Source organism: Charadrius vociferus, unplaced genomic scaffold, assembly GCF_000708025.1.
Source record: "Charadrius vociferus isolate BGI_N301 unplaced genomic scaffold, ASM70802v2 scaffold103, whole genome shotgun sequence".
In the NCBI taxonomy this organism is placed as follows: Eukaryota; Metazoa; Chordata; class Aves; order Charadriiformes; family Charadriidae; genus Charadrius; species Charadrius vociferus.
The window spans coordinates 5,541,753-5,563,655 of NW_009648061.1; the positions used below are offsets into that span (position 1 = coordinate 5,541,753).

General features: G+C 36.8%; 1 protein-coding gene across 1 annotated transcript; it reads left to right on the top strand.

Annotated features, from left to right (window-relative positions):
• The first annotated feature begins 42 nt into the window (after nucleotides 1-42).
• On the top strand, nucleotides 43-19,564 carry NSUN2 (NOP2/Sun RNA methyltransferase family, member 2). Its single transcript, XM_009883802.1, has 17 exons — nucleotides 43-164; nucleotides 278-383; nucleotides 1,015-1,086; nucleotides 3,717-3,801; nucleotides 4,665-4,857; nucleotides 5,243-5,317; nucleotides 6,462-6,592; nucleotides 9,137-9,210; nucleotides 12,307-12,437; nucleotides 13,043-13,139; nucleotides 14,266-14,441; nucleotides 14,965-15,057; nucleotides 15,448-15,583; nucleotides 16,894-16,974; nucleotides 17,207-17,345; nucleotides 18,298-18,337; nucleotides 18,998-19,564. The coding sequence occupies exons 1-17, from the start codon at nucleotides 43-45 to the stop codon at nucleotides 19,401-19,403; spliced, it is 2,157 nt and encodes a 718-aa protein (XP_009882104.1). The 3' UTR covers nucleotides 19,404-19,564.
• Nucleotides 19,565-21,903: the final 2,339 nt, after the last annotated feature.

A 21,903-nucleotide genomic window follows, 5' to 3' on the forward strand; every position in this document is an offset into this window, starting at 1 on the left:
TGGAGGAGGTGGTGTGTGCCTCACTGCCGTCTTCTTCTGGTGATGTCTCTCCTTTACAGTCACGCCAAAGAGATCCTCCACTGCCTGAAGGAAAAGTACTTCAGAGAGCTGCAGGACCTGGAGGTGGACGGGCAAAAAGTGGAAATGCCGCAGTCGCTGAGCTGGTAAGCGAGCAGGGAAGTGAAGTAAAGCTCTCTGCAGACTGCCGACCCACATCCAGCTTGGCAAATCGGTTTCTTTCTTTTACCTCTGCCACTTTTTCTGTCTCTTTCCCCAGGTATCCAGAAGAGTTGGCGTGGCACACTAACCTGAGTAGAAAGATCTTACGTAAGTCGCCGCAACTGGAAAAGTTTCATCAGTTTCTGGTTAGCGAGACGGAATGTGTAAGTTTTGGATAGATCTTGATTTTTTTTTTTTTTTTCTTTCATATCCTGAGTGATGGTTTATTTAAATGCATTATGAGAAACTGAGACTGAATCTTTTCTCTCAGAAGTTGAGTAGCTCAGAAGGGTCTGGATTTTATGTTGCTCTTGACAGCAATTCATCCCATGACTCTGACACGTAACCACAGTTATAAATATCCTAAATGAATTGCAATTATTTTTTTTTTTTTTGAGAATATGAGAACGAGTCCCTGTAAAATAATTAGCTGCTCGTAGAAAACAGATGTTTTAAGTGTGGTAAGAAGTGCATGTGTGAACATACCAAGATTTACCTTTAACGATGGATGTTTCTCGCTTGGTTGAAGCCAGTTTCTCATCTCTTGAGAAGAAACTACATCTGTAGAATGAATAAAATTGGAGTAAATATGCCATTACCAGGAATTTCAATTGGGTGAAATAGCTTTTGTTTGTTAAATGCTAAGAAAATTTAATTCTAAGTTTATAATAGCGTCGTTTTGATTACTTTATCATTTGAGTACCTAGAGATTAAAAAAAAATATTGCAGAAGAAATGTATTCTTTTGGAATCAAATAATAAGGAGTTTGTTTTGGTTTTGTTTTTTCCTTTCAAGGGAAATATCAGTCGTCAGGAGGCTGTTAGTATGATCCCACCTCTGCTGCTTAATGTTGACCCTCATCATAAGGTAACTCTAGAATATACTATGTATTAGAGTTTTTACCTGGAAGTTAGTCTGATTAAACTACAAGTTACAACAGCAGTATCAATGCTGATACACAATTCTGGTTTGTGTTGGTGTTTTTTATGCTGTCTGCCAGTAAACCACAGCAATCTACTAGTGTTCTGATCACAAATAGACTGTCAGGGGAATATTTGCTTTTTCAGCTTTATGTAGTAGCCTGTAAAAAACACTTAAGTTTTAAGTAGTTACATAATCTTACTTTCAAAGTGTAAGTGTATTTATCTGTATCTAAGTTACATATTCATGTTTCAGCCCCCCTTTAAAGTAAGATGGCTGTTTTTAACTTCCTGCTATTCATCACACTGTGAACAGATGCAGTTTTCCAAATCCAAGTGATGTTTTTACCAGGTAGTTTTCACCCATCTCTGCCTTTTGAAAAAGTTGCAGACTTCCTTATAAATCTGTTAGGCAAAACAATTTGGGTGAGCTGAAACATGCTATTGATGGTCGCTAAAGGGTATAGATTGCTAACTTTAACAGAGGTGTGTAAGGAATACCCGTGATATTTTTTCATGACAGATTGTAGGAATGGTGATATTTGGTAGCAAATTTCTTGTAGCAAACTTCCTGTTCTAACCTTAATGATGTTGTCATACACTACGTTTGTTTGCAGAATGAATCTGTCTGGTAGCCTTATTATCTGTTTAATGAGCTAGTTAGCAGCGCTTTGCTATCTTAAGCAACCATGTTGTGCACTACTTTCTTAAATTTTTCATGATTTCTTAAAATTTCAAGTTTTTCAAACATCTTCCCTGTATTTTTTAGACTCATTCGTACGTGCTTGTTTTTTATATTAACATTACGTAGTATACGTAAATTTTCAGTTTATTTTCTCCTGCTGTCACCCCAGTCCAATGTGTGACACAGGGCTCATGGCTATGTTACGTGAGGCAGGGTCTTCTCACCTCTCTTAAACGAATAATGAACTGAGTGATAGATTCTGTCCTCATGTGTCACAGGGGCATTTTGCATTTTGTCTGGAGTTGAACAGGTAGTGAATGTGTTTTGACTTAATGTAAAACACAAATTGTGAAAATGTTTTTTGCACACACCTTACTCATATTGCATACGCTAAGATAGCAGTATACATTTTTTTCATTGAATGTTTAACTTTGGTGACTGTTTCAGTCAGCGCTTTCCAGAAATGCCTGTAAGATTTCACAAATTTCCTCATAAATCACTCAAAATAGGTTCTTTATTCTCTCTTGTGACAAGACAGCAAATAGTTGCTGTAACAATGCTTTGGCTGTTGTCATTTAGGACCTTTTATAGTTCTTAGTGCCTTATTTTCTGAGCTGCTTGTGATGACCAGAATTGCAGGTTACTTTTCATGCTTAACCAGCATGTTCTGTGCATCATGTCTTACATGCTGATTCCTATCGTACACAAGGATCAGCTCGAGGACTGTCAAACCTCTTTGTAGTTGTGTTCATTTTCAAACTATTTTTCACAATTTAGTTTTCCCTCACCGTCAGTTTGCTGGACAATTTTAAAGCATATTTAGGCTTGCTTATTCTTCATGATCTTTTGCATTATCTACAAAAGTAAGCAGAAAGCAGTAGCGTCACAACTGTCACTTTAAACAGCAGATATGATGCTGTTGTACTGAGCATGTTTCATGACGCGTTAACAATGCTGCATGGCAGCACTTACTGCACTCTCTGGAGCTATCAGTAAATGCTCCTTGGATTTCTCTGGGGTCTGTCTTCCAGTTTCATCTTGTTCATGCCGAGGGCTTGCATGTCCACATCTTTTCTCCTGTTGCATGACTTCAGCTAACTTTTACTGGAGCTAAAGGTCCAGAAGGCGGAGAGAGTCATGTTTCTGAAAATCTGTAACTAGGCAAGCGCAAAGACTCTTAAGCTTCCTTACTTAAGAAAACAGTGTTAGCTGTCAAATGGTTTGCTGTGAAAGTGACTCCATGAATGTCTCAATCACAAGCCAAGTTTGTGATGAACCAGGAGGGAGAAGTATGCTAGAAATCCAGTGTTGATGTCTGTGCTGTTCTGTTCTGCTGCCTGAGGGTCGTTCGAATACTTCTCAAGTGCTTCTTCCAGGATATAGAAACAAGCAGTTTATTCTGCCCTGATATTCTGCATTAAAATGAGAATGTGTGGGGAGGGCTAGCAGTTCATTTTTTTAAAATCTGTATAAATGAACTGTGTCAGATAGTCTCTGATTAATTTACTGATAGTTAAAAGTACTACTTGCTCTGGAATGTAACTTTGTAAAGTTCCAGTTAACTTCAGTTGAAATTGCTTGTGAGCTGATAAAAGGATCATATCCCCATATCTATATTCAGATTTCTCTTTCAAATTATTTTCAGCTGATGTATTTGTTCACTACAAACCAAAGTTCTTTTTATATTCTAGACCCTCAGAGATAAAGCTGCATTTTATGGTGCATACAAAGAACAGAACTGTACTCTGTGTTTTAGGAAAACATTGTTCAGAACAATCATAATTCTGCAGCTGTATGCAAAAATACTTAATTTAAACAAGAACACATAGTAAATTTCTCAAGTACTTAAAAAATGCAAGATAGGATATTTTTTAACTTTCTGGTGTTTGTAGATTCTAGATATGTGTGCTGCACCTGGATCTAAGACTGCGCAACTCATTGAAATGTTACACGCGGACATGAGTGTTCCTTTTCCCAGTAAGTCTGGAAAAACTACCAAAAAACTTTTTTGACTTTGAATTTCCACTTTTTCTTGTAGAAGATTATTTTTAATTCCACAGATAAGTAACTGCATTTAGCTGCATATTGAATTCCCGAAGTGGTTGAGTGATATGAGATGGGAAGTACCCCACCTTTTCCTTGAATCTTTGTGGGCTTTCTTGGCTTGAAGGAAAGAGATGGATTATATATATAGATATATCTATCTATATATATCTATATCTCTCTATATATATATCTGTATCTATATATATCTTCACAGTTCAGACTACACTAGATGTGATTATAGCTTAATTTTTGTGTATAAATCAGGTTTGCTTAGTAGATGTGGCCCTTGAGCCCTTGTGTTTTAGTGGTATGCTGCAAACGCTGGATTAAGTTGCTTTAGCCTTAAAATGGTCATGATATTTATCTTTTTTTTAAGCTTCAGAATCTTTACTTTCAGTTAGATGCTCACAGAAAATACTCCCTATAGAAATGGTGAAGTTAGGGGGAGTGGATTCTTTCTGTGTCCTACTGAAAGTCTGCTGATGTACAGAGATTGTCTTTGGTGGCAGTGGAGGTTTTCTCTGTTACAAGTGTTTTACTTCGGGAGTGAAAAGTTGAAGGGCCCTTGGTTGTGTCTTACTGCCACTGCATGCAGGCTAGAACTCTTGAGACTGTATTTGACACATACTTTATGTTACTTTATATACAGTAAGGGGTCCTCTATTCATAAGCAGTCTTTTAAGTAAAGATCTCTAGAGAAAGATTTATATAACTTTGAAAGTAAGGCACTAAACCATATAAAATTATTTCGCTGTTGAATACTAAAGCATCTTCCCAATATTTTGTGTTCCCAGAGGGTTTTGTAATTGCTAATGATGTCGACAACAAGCGCTGCTATTTGCTGGTTCATCAGGCTAAGAGATTAAACAGTCCGTGCATCATGGTGGTAAATCACGATGCCTCTAGCATTCCTAATCTACAAATAGATGTTGATGGAAGAAAAGAAGTCCTCTTCTACGACAGGATTTTATGTGATGTCCCCTGCAGGTATCTTGCATGTAATCTTCAATACACAGATTTTATTGTACTAAGTGCAGTGCTAGAATTTTTCTGTTACTGAGTTATGCTTTTTGAGTTGCTTAATGAGTTATGAAGTTCCAAACCAGGTGAAGCCCTTAAACTGTCTTAGGTAAATCAAGGTGAACTTTTTTCATTCCAAGTGGTACTTAAATTTGGTCAGCTGAAGGGCCTCAAATTTCAAACTTACACTCAGAATACTGAAATACAAAGACAGTGTAGAAACAAACGTTACAGCGTAGGAGAACTAGTTAACATGGGAGAGGGACTGTTAACTTTTTGCTGTTATAAGTGACTTGGGTATGAAATGAGTTTTATCCACAAATAATACAAATCAGTTCAACCTCTGTTACAGTGGAGATGGAACCATGAGGAAAAACATTGACGTATGGAAGAAGTGGACAACACAAAACAGTTTGCAGCTCCATGGGTAAAAATGCTTATTACACAGCTGTGCTCCTTTCATTTCTCTCTCCTCCTTTTCCCTTATCTTTAACATATGCATGCATTCACATGTTAATACATGACAAAGCAGAGACTAAGAGTTGCTTTTCGTCTCAAATGGAGAGCTGATGTGCTATTCAGAGGAAGTGTAGTATTTTAGATGTGAGGAGTGGAGAGTGTGAATTTAAATTGCTTGTATTCTTATGAATATCTGACATACTAATGTTCATTGAATTAATTTAGACAAGGTAGCTACTAAAACAGGGAACAAATAATTTAGTTGGTATTCTTAGTGTTGAGGCAGGTAAAATGCTCTTGGAAAATAAAGAAGCTTGTAAAATTTAATAGCAATGTTTTAAAGTCTTTGGAATATTAGAGATCATACATAAACGGTTTCAGTTACCCGAGACCGATTTATGTTAACTGATGGTGAATGAGTACTTGGCGTAGTGCAGGCACGTGGTAAAAACCAGTAATTTAAACACAGACGAAAAAGCTTAGAACATTTTACTGTGCGTTTGTAACAAGCAGGGAATGCTGTCAGTTACTGTGACTCAGCTGACCTGTGGCGACTTGTTACTGCTTGGTAACTCATTCGTAATTACAGGTTTTACTGTAGTTGTAAGTATGCAGGTAGGGTATAAGCTGGTGATCCAGCTTAGTGGTGCTTTTCTAAGAAGGCCAATGCTAGCTAAGCTGTGTTGTCTGTAACATTTGTAATAGTCAGATCACTCCTCATTTTAACTCGAGATTTTAGAGGGGAAGAGTCAGGTTTTGGGGTGTTATTTTTCTAGTGTAGAGTACTTTGCTATAAACTTGATGGGGCACTAGAAAGAATAAAATATAGAACGTTATATTAAAAGTTATCATGCAGTAGCGTTAACGTTTGACCTAATTGCTGTTTTAATAGGTGTAATTGTGAGTGTTTCTGCAGCATAGACTGCTCTAAGCTGACTTAGTTTAAAACTGACTTTAATTTGTGTACTGCTGACAGCTGTGGAACTCAGTAAGTGCTGGCTTAGTCCGTGGAGAGTTATGTGTCTGCAATGTAGCTTCACATTAAAAAAATATGATGGCAAATCTTTCTGGTTCCTGAATGATACCTGGCTAGACCAAGAGTGTTCTGTTAGATTGCAGTTAAGAATTGCAACCCGTGGTGTTGAACAGCTGGCAGAAGGCGGGAGAATGGTATATTCTACATGTTCGTTGAATCCTATTGAAAATGAAGCTGTGATCGCATCTCTGCTGGAAAAGAGTCAAGGTGAGAATGCGAGCTTGGCCGGATTGGGGAAATCTTTTTTTCTCAGCAGAAATGTATGATAGTAGCAGTAATAAGCTTAGTGTAGGTAATGTGCTGCTAGTATGCAAAACTGCAGCAATTTTTTGGTACCAGTAGAATTTCATTGGTGTCAATATCAGCAATCTTCTTAAATGAGCCTAAATCTGGTGTGAATATAAAACCCGAAGAAGTTGTGTTAATGATGCACAGAAGATTTCTACAAATCAATGGAATTCAGTCTGTGTCATCTGGCTTCTACTAACCAATTCCACTGGTTGGAGTCCATGTTTGACATTTGTATTTTCTTTGCAAAACACAGCATGGGACATTACTGCTGTATGCTGTAGGAGTAAAAAGCCCAGAATGTACTCAGGCAGTTAGAGGAATGTGAGAGTCACTGATACCTTTAGCATCCTTTGACCCACATTTTGACATGCTCGGAAGTTTAATGTCTTTAAGCTCATGGGGTTTTTTTATGCTTTTGAATGGCATATGAAGGCTTGCTTAAGTTGCTGTTAAGTCTCCATCATCTGAAGTAACAAGAGGTGGAAAAACTGAGATGAGCTGGGAAGCTGCACTGCATCAGTTTGTGATAGTAGGGCTTAGTAGCCCCAATTTCTGGTCTTGAGCTGATGGACAGTGTCTTTTCTGAGTCAGTAACCTGAAGTTTGGAGACATTTAATTGGATTTTGCATGAAAAGTTCCACAGACTTTGTTAAGTTGAGCCTTGTACAGAGCAGAAGGAGCTGTATTGCTCCTGGAGCTGAGCTGGTTCTGGAAGTAGAGTAGCCTGTTTTGTGTAATGCTGTCTTTGTGCCAGTCGCTTTTCTGGCCCCAAATTACACATGAAATTTCATTGTCTCTGAATCAGCAGTTTAGCTAAAATGCCTGCAGATAATTAAAAAATTACTATTTAGTTTCCACTCAACGGACATTTTTATTTAGAAGTAGTTTCTTTGGCAGCCTGAGTGAAAGAACAACATAGACGTGTTTCCGGTAAATGATAGTATGCTTGGCTTATTGAAGGTTGTAGTACATCAGAGTTAACTTTAACGATGGCAAGATTGGAAAGCTGTAAGGACTAGTTTGGACAGGAGCACGAAGCAGTACGGATGTTAACAGAAGCTAACAATTGCAGCATCTGGGGCAAATTCAGAACTTGGAAGTAAGGATCTTGACTGGCTGTGACATTTAGATCTTGTCTCTGCCCACCAGAGGGATTTTGAGGCTTATTTAGAGGCTATGGTGTATCCCAGCAAGTGAACGTTATCCTTGGGGCTTGAACATAAGTGAAGCAAAGAAGGGTGAGGTAGTGCAGTGGTCTGCAAGAGGCATTGGACCTCAAGGATTTGCTCAGGTCAGTCCAGAAGGTTTGTTGGTTCTTTAGCGTTAACTTAGTTCCTAGTGCCGTGTTACACTGCTATTTGTGGAGCAGATCAGAGATTGCATTCCCCTTGGGGCTGAAGGTGTAAGGAAGAGGCACTTTGGTACCACGTTTCTCTGCCAGGAATTGTAGTACTTCTGACAAACTATTTAGTGTCTGATGTAGTCCTGAGGCATCAGTTGGAGCCCTGCTGTAGGTAGGCAGGGATATTCAAAGGACAGATGCAAACATCAAGTTTAATCAGATTTGAAATGTCATTTTTGGAATTTGTCTATGAATTCATGTGTCACTTTTTCATTTATTTAAAAGACTGGCTTACGCTGTCACTGTAAGAGTAAATGGTTAGTCATGTAGAACAGGTTGATAAATTGCATACAACACGAGGAAAAGCCTACATAATTGTTAAATAACTAAATATTCAGAATCACAAAAAAGAAGTTTTAAGGTTATTCTTCTCTAGAGAGATTAACTATTTAAACAGTAACTTTTTATATCACTCTTTCTGGACTTGGCAGCTTCAAGATTTTATCCAGTAGATTAAATTATACTCTGTTGATGTTTCTTGTAGTAATCTGACATATTTTAGGCCCATAGCCTTTTGTCCTGTTAGGTTGACAGTACTTACCTTACTGTTAAACAGTTTAAGCTTTTCCGTTTAAAAAATAATAAATTCTTTTTCCTCTCTCACTGGAATATATTAAGATTGTAAATCCACAAAATGAGAATATATCAAGCCTTTTAAAAGGCTTAGTCATTCCAAAAGAGTACTTATCTGAAAATTACCTAATCAGTGTGGTAAATCCAAATACTGAGTAAGTGAGAATAAAAACTTCTCTGACTGCATTGTCTGTAACACTGATGTATAATGATACAGGTTGTAGAGTATTACTCTGTGCAGCTTGCTACAAAAAGTATCTAACCATTATATTTTGGTTAATTTAGAGCTTGCAAACTTCTGTAGTTACTATGAACAGTTCTTACCATCTTTCTTGATAATTTACTCTGTAGTAATTGTATAACATTTTGTTCCTTGAAAGGTTTTAAATGGTCTTAAAATTTGAAGGAAACTATTTCTATAAATGTTAATTAGGAATACAACTCTCAAATTCGGTTTTCAAGAATGTTTATTCTTGGGATTTCAGGTGCCTTAGAACTTGCTGATGTCTCTACTGAGTTACCAGGTTTGAAGAGGATGCCAGGAATTACAAAATGGAAGGTACTTGCCTGATACTTCTGTGAAGTTCTTGGTCTGTGGTAGACTGTTAAATTAGGGAAATTTTGAAGTACAACATTTCAAAACATTAGATTAAGCTGAAGTAATGGTAGTGATTTGCTGTTTAGAGTTTTAGACTATATAGCATTGTAGGGGAGAGGGCTAAAAATCTTTCTGATGGTAAGTTCTTGTCTCCTCATCTGCTCTTCTATTTTCCTCTTGTTTTCTTTGCTCTGTCTCTTATACTTTCTTAAAATAATTCCCTTTTCTATTGTGTGCATGTGGCCTGTAGATGGCAACACAGTTTCAGCCACTTTTTAAGTTATCCCTCATCCTCCGCCTTCATAGTCTGCGAGTGTTAGATTCTACAGTTCTTGAGCTGGTCCACTTGAATCATTTGGAAGTAAAAGCTGTTAAACACTTTCTGGAAATAAGCTATAAAACCTGCAGTGATGTGAGTAATCCTAGAATATTAATAGAATCCTGTATTTTGTTCCAGGCCTTATGTGATTTCAATTCTGGAAACAGACTAGTAGGGAGGGGCAAAAAACCTCAAAGCTTCTTCAGCTTCCTGTTAAGAGCGTGATCAGGAAAACTAGAAGGCCATCCTGGTAATAGGGAATTCTGATAGGAAGAATAGAATAGGAATAGATAGGAAGTTCTGATTAAATTTTAATTACGAGTGTGTGCCTTCGCAATGCCATTGGTTGTTCTCTCTTCTCGCACCATTTCACTAGTCTCTTGCCATGCCAGTCTGCAAGTTTATTCCTGTATCTAGGGTAATGAGCAAGATGCACGGAATAAAAATTTGCTTATGTTCTGCCATTGGAAATGTAGTTTAGAAAATAGCTCATTTCTTTCTTCTTGCAGTTTCAAAAGTTCAAATTTATGCTTCTACCTGAAGGATAAATGTAAAATGCATAACTCTGTAATCTTAATTTTACTTTTTTTTGGTACTGTATAAAGCTACAACAGATACATATATAAAGATCACTAAGAGTATATTGTATTCCTTCTAACATTTATTTCTGTGTTTGCAGTTGAAATACAAATCTCCCTATTTTAAAAAGTAGGCTAATAAATTCTGTTGAAAGTTTGCGAGATTTTCTTCAGCCCTTATTTGCTGCTGCTGTATCTTTTCAAGCCTCAATGGCTAGCTTGTCACTGAATGTATTTTCTTGCTTTGGTGCTGATTTTACTTGGTGTAGTCTTTTGTTTCATGGTGAAACTTCTGTTCATTGGGAGCTCTGTGACTTAGTGATTACATTGAATATTCCTGAACATCAGTTTACTATAAATCTCTGGAAACAGCAAAATAAAAATAAGGTTTTGGTCAAGGGACACTTAGATGCTTGAAAATAGCATTCAGTACTCTCTCCTTAAACCAGACGATGAGTGAACTCACACTAATTATTTAAGAGTCTTGAAGGAAGAAACCTTTTTAACTCCGGATCTGCTAATATACTTCTGCAACACTTTTAGTCCTCATTCTACCCTAACAAGACGCTAGTGAAATATGCAATAGAGAAGAGTTCAGCATGTTCTTTGATGCTTTGTCATTCTACCAGTTACATTATGCGGTTAGGCTGGTACACCAAAACTGAACAGAGCAGGGCTGCTGGGCAGTTACTCTAGTAAATCCAAAATAGTTGTAGGCTTGTTTGCACTTCCAGTTATTTATCAGTCCCACTGGTTGTTTCCCTCAAGCTGAACTCATGACTTCCAAGGAAGAGCAGTTCAGAATAGCAGTCCATCTTGTCTCCATCTAGCAATATGATGTGTAGCATATTTGGACTTGAAATACTAATTCTGCAAGTGCAGTAATTTGTGTTTCAGGAATGTGCAAAGGCCCAATATTTTAGGTGTGACTTGATCCGTGGCTGAGAAGTGCCAGACTTCATGATGCTGAAATCTGTATTCTAACATTCTTAGTGAAATTGTAGTCTAGGTAAATCTTAAATTTCAGTTTCCAGTAGAACACTTAATTAAACCTTCAAGTCAATCACAGTGAGATGTATGAAAACAGTTCATCGTATTTGCCAGTCCTGAAGTCATCATCGCTGTGACTTCTCTATTTTGTTGCTTTAACAACAAAAATAGGCCTTCATTGCAGTCATAAATTTTATGCGTTTGCCACACACATTCCTGGATGTGACCTTTCTTACAGCATTAGTGTCCAGTACAGAAACAGGTGTCTAGAGTTCTGAAGTCAAATTTTCCCTGTTTTTCTTTCCAGTTTGATATTCTTGTTTAAAGAGCATTCAAAATGCCTTGCTACAAGAGTTGTGGCTCTAACCTTCTGCTTGTATGTTAAGAGTCCTTCGAAAGCTTTAACCCTTAGCCGGGATGAGGTAATGTTATGTCCACACAGTATCTTAGAGTGGAATTACAGATGTGTTCTGAGTCCTGGGTAAAGATACAGACATTAGAAAGGGACGTGGTTCTTCAGTAACTTCCCTTTAGAAAATTCACAGGGACGTGGTTCTTCAGTAACTTCCCTTGAAAACATCTCTATCTTTGACCTCTGTAGGGCTGTGTCATGGGCTGTATGCCCAAACCACAACACCAAGTTGTTGTGTTGCACTGCTACATCTTTCTTACGTAATGAAATTGGGATTCCTCATTTCTAATCTCTACTAGACTGCAGTAGCCCTTTTCCTTTGTATACTGCTGGGAAGCTGCCTATAGCAGAATGTTTCAAAGATAGTCTCATGGAGAAAAAGAAGTAATGTATCCGAAATCTGATGGTTTACTAATCTTGTATATTCTACCACTGTCCTTCTTTTGGATTTTTGTGTTCTATACGTTCTGAAAGGTTAACAGAGATCACTGCAGTTGAGTCTGCACCAGTCTTTACTTGACTGCACACTTTTTGAAGCATAAAAAGTGGCGCAAAGAGGTACAGCTGGCAAGATCTCCTGCTTTTAAATGCACACATAAAATGCACTTAGGAACAATACACTTTAAAGAACTTAATTTACTATACCAGAAGATAACTTCTCTTTTTGGCACCTGAACCTTGGTTTGAAAGTGTTTTATTTAAAACTTGTAAAATGGTGACTTGTATTCTTCACAGTATTTATATTTACTCCTTTGAAGGTAATGCTGAAAGATGGACAGTGGTTTGAAGAGTGGAAAGATGTGCCTTCAAATAGACAAACACAAATACGTCCCACTATGTTTCCAATAAAAGATGAAGAGAAGCTAAAGGCAATGAATCTAGAGCGTTGGTAAGTTTCCTCTGAGTAGATTTTGTGAGGTTTTTTGATGGTTACTTTGTACGGTAGTAGGCAAATTATAATTCGGTCAGATTAGGAATAAGTTGCAGTATAGACCTTTGCTTGCATAGGTACGAGTACATTTTGATTGCTTCATGTGTAATGACAATACACAATATTTAAATTCCAGTGAACAGATAGTAATTATTGGAAGTTGCTTACAAGGAATAAGTACTCACACAAACAGGTCAAATTCTTTGCACCCCATAGAGATACATAGACAAATTACTGGAAAAGTATGTAAAACTTTAACATTTTAACAGTGTGACTTATTTTCTATGAAAGACTCTCCATAGCTATTCTAAAAATAGTGTTTAGAAATGAGTCATTAAAGCTTAGATGTGAATGGTGAAACGAATGCGTTGCACTGATGCAAGTTATTTTGCCAGAATGCTCTATTTTAGATCCTGTTTCTAGCTTGATAAATTAAATCTGCACAATCCTACTAGGAATACTTAGTCTACCCTGAAAGTAAATATAAATGTGACACTTCTAGTACTCTGTGAGAGCCTGAATAGTGATGATGAATACACTGCAACTTTTTTTTTTTCCCCTAGTCTTAGGATATTGCCACATCACCAGAACACAGGAGGCTTCTTTGTGGCTGTGTTAATAAAAAAATCTCCAATGCCGTGGAATAAACGCCAGCCTAAGGTAACTTCATTTAAAATAGCTAAAATCTTAACTTTTAATAACATTTCTGGATTTTTCTGAAAGCTTATGTAATAGAAAACATACTATAACTGTTTTGTATCTGCCCTTCAGTTATAGCTCAGTGTGTCAATCAAAAATAAACTGCTAAATCCCTTAAGAACTTAATTTTTTTTTTAAAGTTAATCTCCTTTTAAAATAGGAAAAAAAAAAGAGGGAGGGAATTTTGAAATCATAGTAAAATAGCAAGATAAAACTTGAACCTAAAATTGAGGCTTTGAAAGAATTACAGAAGCAGATTAGATTGGGTCGCTAAATCTGTTGCTTTCTTCAGCTGTGTGCGGTCCCTCTGCCGAAGGCTTTTTCCGCTGTGTTGTAAGCTAATTCTGATTTCAGTTTATCTTCCTCTGTGGCTGGTTGCTCAGGAGTGATTCACTAGCAGATTAGCCTAGCAGATCAGCAGCAGAGGGAATGGATGTAAAACTGTTAGGAGCAGCAGCAGCTTCAGCCATCTGACTGTAATCCATTTGTTGTCAATTGTATTTAAAATCCTGACAACAGGATTTTAAGTTGACATGATTTATTTGATGTCTTAGATTGTTCACATCTTTGAGAGAAACTTCTTGTGTGAATCCCGTTCAGCTGTTTCTGTTGATTTGATTTGCTTTATTAGAACACCTTATGAGTAAAATGTATGTGGCAGTAAGGAAAAAGCATTCATACAGAAGCAAGTATCATCCAAAGAGTTTATGCTGTTGTAAGTTTAATGTTGTAGCACTCTGCAGCAGCAGGATGTATGTGTGACTTTGAGTGCTAGGAGGAAAGCAGCAGATCCTGACTTAAAATAGTTTTCTCTTTGAGTCCTTGAACATGAATTTGTAAATGGTATAAAAATAGCTTTCTTGGACAGTTGTTAAGAAATTGCCCAGATCAGTACTAGAGGTAAATGCAATTTACAGTGGTATCTTGACTTAGTAATCGGATTAACTCCCTAGATTGATCTGTTTAAGCACTTACATACAAATTGATAAGAATTAAGCACATGCAAAGAGAGAACATAGGTACCCTTTTGTTACAAGTTAGATAGATACAACTTTTGCTTTGTTGAAAATACTATAATTTGAAATAGGTTCATCAGAAATTACCCCAAAGAACAGGAGATACTAAAGTGACAGCGGCTAATTCAGATAATGGTTCCGAATGTGTTGCTGAAGAACCAACGCTTGCTGAAAATGAAGAGTCAAAGAAAATGCAAGAATTGCAGAATTCAGACACTGAGCAAAGCAAAAAGGAAGGAGTCTGTGGGTAAGGGACCATGTCTAAGTATTTGTCCTGTGACAGCTTTGTAATTGCTCAGTATTCTATAGTTCTTTTGTTATTGGACTCATTTAGAAGTCGATCAAGAGGAATTAATGAATTTGTTCAGTTGTCCTGCGTTTCCACATCTTCTGTCTTGCATATCAGCAAGTTAGGAAAATAACTTTTCTTATTAGCATTTGCAAAGTCTGTTAGTCCTTTCTTCATTAAGGAAAAAAACTACTTTCAGAAGTTAACCTTTGGAAAGTCTTTAGTGTCTCCACAATTACTCCCTCAGAAATCTGTTTACTTGTTTTTGTGGTTTCTGTTTTCAAGCACTGCTTTCGCTTCCTCGTTTTAAGAACTTAAATTGTGGGTAGTGTTGTCTTAGTGAAGCAAAGGAAAATGTCAGTATTCTGATTGTCATATTATTGTTACCATAAGGCAAGCGTTGACTAAATGAACTGAATATACTGATTTTAAACCAAGTACTTTTACTAAAATTGGCAATGCAATGATATTTTCTTTTTAGACCACCACCATCTAAAAAAATGAAGTTGTTTGGTTTTAAAGAAGACCCTTTTGTGTTTCTCCCTGAAGATGATCCATTGTTCCTTCCTATCCAGTAAGGAAAAAAATTGTTTCCATTTTGGCACGAAGATTTCTAGTAGTTCAGCAATATTGGTAATTCAGTACACCACAGAAGATGGGTCTAGTTGATCATACATAAAACTTTTTCCCCTAACTTTGCACCAGGTCCCCCTCTCCTGAATGCTTAAACTGTTCTTAAATGAAAGTAGTCAACTATAGTTTACACTAGAAATTTTTGAGTATATCTTAGTGTCTATGACAACTTAGCTTTTCAGGTAACATGCGTCTTAGAAAGTCTAATCTTTGTGTTCTGGAGCCAAAGCATTTAGTGTTTGCAGAAATAGCTCAAGAAAATGGGCTAACCCATGCATTTGAGTATGTAATTTCATTGTTCAGCTAATCAAAACAAGTATTATGGCCACAGGAAGTTTTATGCATTGGACCCATCATTTCCTAAGATGAATTTACTAACTCGAACTCAAGAAGGAAAGAAGAGACAGCTGTACATGGTTTCTAAGGAGCTAAGGAATGTGCTTCTGAACAACAGTGAGAAGATGAAGGTATGGTTCATCTCTTAAGGTTTTCACAACGGAGATCATAAGCTTTAGCGGACGTCTCCTTGAACTTTATTGCCAAGCTTATTGGTTACATGGAGGATTAGCCCTCTGATAGGCCTATTTATTTTTTTTAATCTGAATGAGTGTGTTCCTCTCTATCCCTCCTCTGTTAAAGAGATGAAGAGTTGTCTCTGAGAGGTAAATACCGGTCTCCAAGATTAAAATCAGTGTGGTTTTTGGCAGATGGAAGGAAACTTAAAAGTAGAGGAAGAGAATATATAACTGCTGTGTGTGTACCAGTATTGTTATCAGGTCTTCAGGTACCTTCACAAGTTTACATTGACACTGTTGTATTTATGAGCCCCTTAATTACAAAAAGTATTGAGAGCTTTGAAAGCCTACCAAAAATAATGGATAACTTCAGCTGAATTATTAGCTGGTTGTGTTGCATTGGGGACATTGTTTCAAAGTAATTTCAACAACTGAATATTTTGAGAAGTTGTTAAGCTGAATGATAATGGGATAGGAAGTAGATTTTGTGAATTAGAGGCAAAATGATAATTTGTTTTATATGACTCCCCATGGAAAATGCCTTGCAAATGCTAAAGATTTGTCTTGGAAGTTGTTGAATAATTTAAGTTTAAATAATGTCATGTAGTCCAGCTTCCTTCCTGCCCCAAGCAGGGCTAACTTCAAAGCTAGATCAGATATGGTTCAGTGTGTCATCCTGTGAAATCATGAAAATTTCCAAGGATATTCATTACATCTTTGCAACAGATCTTTGAGATGGATAAATAATTATCCTTTTATCCCACGTGCAGGAAATGGCTGCGTAATTGACAAAATTTTAAGAAACTGGTGCATTATATTAGGCAGTGACACTTTGGGTACCACAAAGCATATAGCGTCCTAATATTAAAACACTTGTGCATTTTTAAAATCCCGTCCTTGATTGACTTTCCCAGAATCACCCAGAAACTTCTTACTCAAACTAAAATGAAAATTAGATCTTAACAGTTCATTGCCCTCATTTTAAGACTAAATCTTCCTCACAGTGTTCAGTTTCCAACATGGAAAGGAATAAAAGGTATTTATGTTGGGAGAGATCTATGTTTTGATAGCGGGAATTCCTTTTCCCCTTGAATGAATTTTCACATGAATTTAATTCAGTGTCCAGCACAAATGAACAAACTTTATGGCGGAATTACCCTTTCTTCCTCCTTTTAGTCAAACAATTGAGGAAGAACAAAGTTCAGAGTGGTAATTTCGAGTTTATACTCCTTAATGATGCTTATTGGCTTTGCTGTTTGCAGGTTATTAACACAGGGATAAAAGTCTGGTCTCGCAACAGTGATGGGGAACAGTTTGGATGTGCGTTCAGATTAGCGCAAGAGGTAATTACATAGCATTGTATTTTTGAAGGGGATAACTTTGGTTTCCTCTAGAGCCTATAGCACAGCTGGCGTTAATTTTGTCAGACTAATGACAACTTGCATTTTCAGTATGGTTTTAAAATGTGAAGATTGTTTTCCTGTGTTAGCTAAAGGACATGCTGTTTTTAACATTTTTTTTTCTTCAGACAGTAGAGATTGCATTTTGAAATAATTTTATTTATTTATTAAACAGGGAATTTATACTCTGTACCCATTCATTCATGCAAGGATTATAAATGTCTGCATAGAAGATGTTAAAATTCTGCTAACCCAGGAAAATCCATTCTTAAGTAAATTCAGCAGTGAAACACAGAAGAAGGTCAAGGACATGGGTAAGCCTTCTAAATTGTGCTATGACAAAATGATTATTATACAGTACACAGAAGACTATGAAAATCCTGTCACATAAACTGTGTTTGCTAAAAATTTTGACTAAATTTGTCTTAAATATACTTGTTAATTAGGTAAGTAAGCATTACTGAAACCAAGTGTGCTACTAGAAACTGCAGTCCTTTCTGATCACAGCCTTTAAGGTTTATAAACTCCAGAGAACACAATAGTTGCCAAACTTGTGGCTTCTGTGAAACAATGCTGTAAGGCAGCATTTAAAATAACTGATGAACAAAGATTTTATATGCCTCTGATCCTTATGCCTGTTAGTGCTCCAGCTGAAACTGTTTGTCATATGCAATTGTTTGCCATGATTTTATGTATCAAATATAATTATTCGGATTTGATTTTCTTAAATACAGGGAGCAATGTCTACTCATATTGAATTTTTATTCCCTCTATGCTGGATGCTTGAAGAAATGAAAACTGGTTTTCAGTCTTTTGTTTATGTTCTTTTATTTCCAAGTCATCACTGGTCCTTGTACTTCAGGGTTTGATGAGGCAAAATGGGAAGAACAATTTTTCTAAAGTTTGGACTGGCATACTCTTATGTTCGTTTTACTTAAGTAAAAGTTCCTTGCTAGATTCACTGAGTAAATTAATATACTATGTGGATTTGTATTTGTATTTGCTTGTGTGGGGTTTGGGAGAGGGCAGAGTTGGCAGTTGCTTTTGTAACTATATAAATCCCTTGGTCTAGGGGAAAAAAAAAGAATAAAAACTCGTATTGTCTATAGTTTACTGTACTGAGGTAGGTAGCTACTAACCAGCTCATGATGTGTGGTTGTCTAAAAACTTGTTTTATTGAACATTTTCAAATTACAATCATTTTAACACTGTACCAAGTAACACATCTGTTTTGGTTTTGTTCCTCCCCACCTCCCTTCCCGGTAGCGATGGGAAGTATAGTTCTGAAGTACGACCCAGACCCTGAGTAAGTAGATGTGTTGCTTTCCATTATGCGGTTTTAAAACTCTGACAAGAATTTATTTTCACTCAGCAAAAAAAAGAAGTGGAGGCATAGAAATGCAATAAGGTCAGCTCAGCATACAAAGAATATAACAGAGAAAGAAGCTATCTTGCCTGTGTATTCTTACAACAATTTTAGGATTTAGCTTTGTAAAAGAGAGCTGATAGTTCTGCCAGAGGTCCACAGTATTACCGCATGTGTTTTGGTTGGTTGTTTCCCTGTGAAGTCCAGCATTTGGAATAGAAAAACTTAAACTTTTTCATTGTTCATTTTTGTTGACAGAGTAGTATCAGAAGCTCTTGAGTGCTTCTGAAATGTAAACTTTCCTCGTGCTGTTGCTTATATTAGTTCTGAAACCATAGCCAGAAAATTAGTTTGCCCATTGCAGAAGTTTAATAGCATTGAGCTTTTTTATTTTTTTATTATTGGCTTGCTTGCTTGTAAACAAGCAGGTATCTGTTTAGATATTGAAGTTAAGACCAATGTACTTGTATCTTCTACAAATAGTTATAAAATCCATTTACTATTAAAGGTTGTGCACTTATTTATCAGGGTATGGCTAGAAAATTAAGTTTCAAAGATTAACTTTCTCATAGTTGACCGAACGTAACTGCTTGTTTGTAGAAAACCTGATGATCTTCAGTGTCCTATAGTGCTGTGTGGTTGGCAAGGAAAGACATCACTCCGTGCCTTTGTGCCCAAGAATGAGAGACTTCATTACCTGAGGATGATGGGAGTTGAAGTGTTTAAAGCAAAGAGGAAAGAGGAGGAATCGGAAAGTAAAACAGCGGAAGAAGTTCAACATGGGCTGGCACAAACAGAGGAAGGAATGGACGTGGAAGATAAAGAACATGATTTAGTCACAAAAATGGAAGCAGAAATAGGTGAAGAATCTTCCCACAGTCCTGTGGAAAGCAGTGCTATGGAAGTAGAAAATAAAATTGAGGATTTAGATCAATCTAGTAAAAATGCCAACAGTCATGTAAACCAGGAAAGCAGTGACACGGATACGAGTAATGTGAAAGATTAAGTTTCTTTCTCTATTACTTGGCAGCTTCTATGAGGCTCACATCCAGACTTCTGCATTTAGCATTGAAGTATATTTTAAAATTTCGGTTGGAATGGGATGTTCCTCTTTTAAAGTTTCACCTATTTTATTTTTTAAATGAAAATTATAAAGAGATTTCTCTTCACATGTGTCTTCTTTTTACCATTTTAAGCTCCGTGTTACTGGTGGGCTTGTGTGTCTGTTGCTGGCAATGGACCATGCACCAGTAAAATCCAAAGCCTGTATTTGAAATGGAATAATGATATGTACAAATAAACTGCCTGTGTAACTGGTCAGGAATTCCTTCAGAATTAAAAACTGGGGTTTCATTCAAAGCACGCAAGTTCTAGAAAACCATTTTTTTCCTCTTAAGATTTCTGACCACACCTACCACCCAATCTGATTACTGCTTACATAGGTTCTTTAATGGATAAGGGAATCAGTATGAGTATGCATACAAATGCACACAGAGGATATCTAACTAACAACCTGGTTAACATTTATTTAAAATAAACCGTGCCACAGCATCCGGGGAAAAAAAAAAAAACCCGCAGAATGCATTTTGCCAGAGAGATTTGTCTGAGATTTTTCTCGAGAGCGGTGAATTGCTTGACAGGCACAGCTAATAAATGTCCTGAACTCGATCTTCAGGTATGCTGAGCATGCCTTGAACTTATATCTTAAAATGTCCCTGTTTAAGAGTCTGTGACTGTCCCTCAAATCTACTGCAGTCTTCTGTTTCTGTGTCATTTCTTCAAATGGGAGTCATCTTGCATTTTTTGCAAGATACTTGTTTATAGCTCAAATAATCGTTAAAAAAAAAGTGAGGTGGTATATATATTGTTGTATAGTAGATGTTTAAAAGAGGTTATTTAGATCCAAAAGGGTCATTTACTTAATCTGACTTTAAAAAAATAATAATTATTTGGCTACCTCAGAACCTTATAATATAAATTCCATCCTTTGTGGCGTAGTTTCAGCAATACTGTTTGTACTTGTATTGAGTTGACATGAAAGGAAAGTGACCAGTGGTATTGTCCTCCACATGGCGATGCAAATATTTGTGTTTCTTGTCAAACTAAATTTTACTATGTGTATTTTTACTGATGAAGTCCTAATGTGGCTTGGATCCATTTTCTGTAGCTTGCTACAACAGACTTGCTGATGCCTGCCCTTGAACTACTTCGTCAAAGGGAGTATTCTTGAGGGAGAGACGTAAAAGTGAAATAATGCCATGTCCTCTGATAAGATATTAGTCTCATGCAGTGAAGAACCATCAACAGGACTCATTTTCCTCTTGAGAGTCCATAAAATAGGTTAATAAAAAAATCAGTTCTTGCCCTTGTATTTTGCTAAGGTTTGAATTTGTTCTTTGAATTGGGAACTGCGATTGGACAGGTTCTTTTTTTGGCAGCTCCTCAGGCTGAAGAGCAGCATCGCAGAATTTTCTTTCACATGGAGGTATATGCAAAGGATAATTTTTAATTGTTAAAATGTGTGAGGAAAAAAATTGTAGCAACTTGAAACTTCAAGCATGAAACTGAGCATTGATTTTCATATCTTTGCATTTATTCTGACGTACTGTGCATTTGAAATGGAAGAAGGGTAGAAGACCATTTCTAAGCCCTCATCACCATCATAGTCTGCAGTACTCAACCTTGAGGATGACTGATTTTAATCTATCTCATCTTTTTATGCTCTAACAATCTCCATAAATTATCAGAAGGTCAAGTGTTAAAACTTAGGTGAAGAAACCAGAATTTGTTTTGAGTTGTGCCTGCTGTTACTGTATCTACTGATGTCCCTGAGCAGCAGTTTAAGCTTCACTTCAGTCAGTGGCTCTGCTAAGGATACAATTTTATGACAAGTTAAGCTGATAAGAATACTTGTTGATACAGATAATCCAGACAATTAAATCAGCAAAAAGCTAACTGTATAGAAAATGAACAGTCCTGTTTGTTTGGTTTTTTTGACTGAGCTTACCACTGGCAGACTAAAATGAGAGTAGAAAACTTATCTAGGAGCTAAAGAAAAGTAGTTTCTTGGATCATGAAGTGACTGAAATTGGGTATAACTTAGACTTGTAATAGAATAAAAGCCCATATCAGCATAATTTTAAATCCTTTTGAGTAGTCCCATTTTCCTACATTATCTGTGAAATTTTGCTTTGCTCTTGGCTTTTTGGTGTTCTTTTTTTCCTGTCAAGTGCAAATGGGAAATTTCAGCCAAGAAACTGGGAATCTAATTCTTTTGTGCAGATCAGCAGTTTTACTCTGTATCTCAAAGAAAAACCAACCCAGAGACTGCAGATTTATTTTTTTTAAATACTGTGCATTTGCTTACACCAGTTGCTCTGCCCCAGTTACTCTTGCCTTGATTGCCAGAAAGGAAGATGCTGTCCTAGCTTCCCAGTCTGGGAGCCCGATGAAATAGGGTGACTTTTGTTTGTCTGTCTCTGCCGAGCTGTATGCTGCTGCGGCTC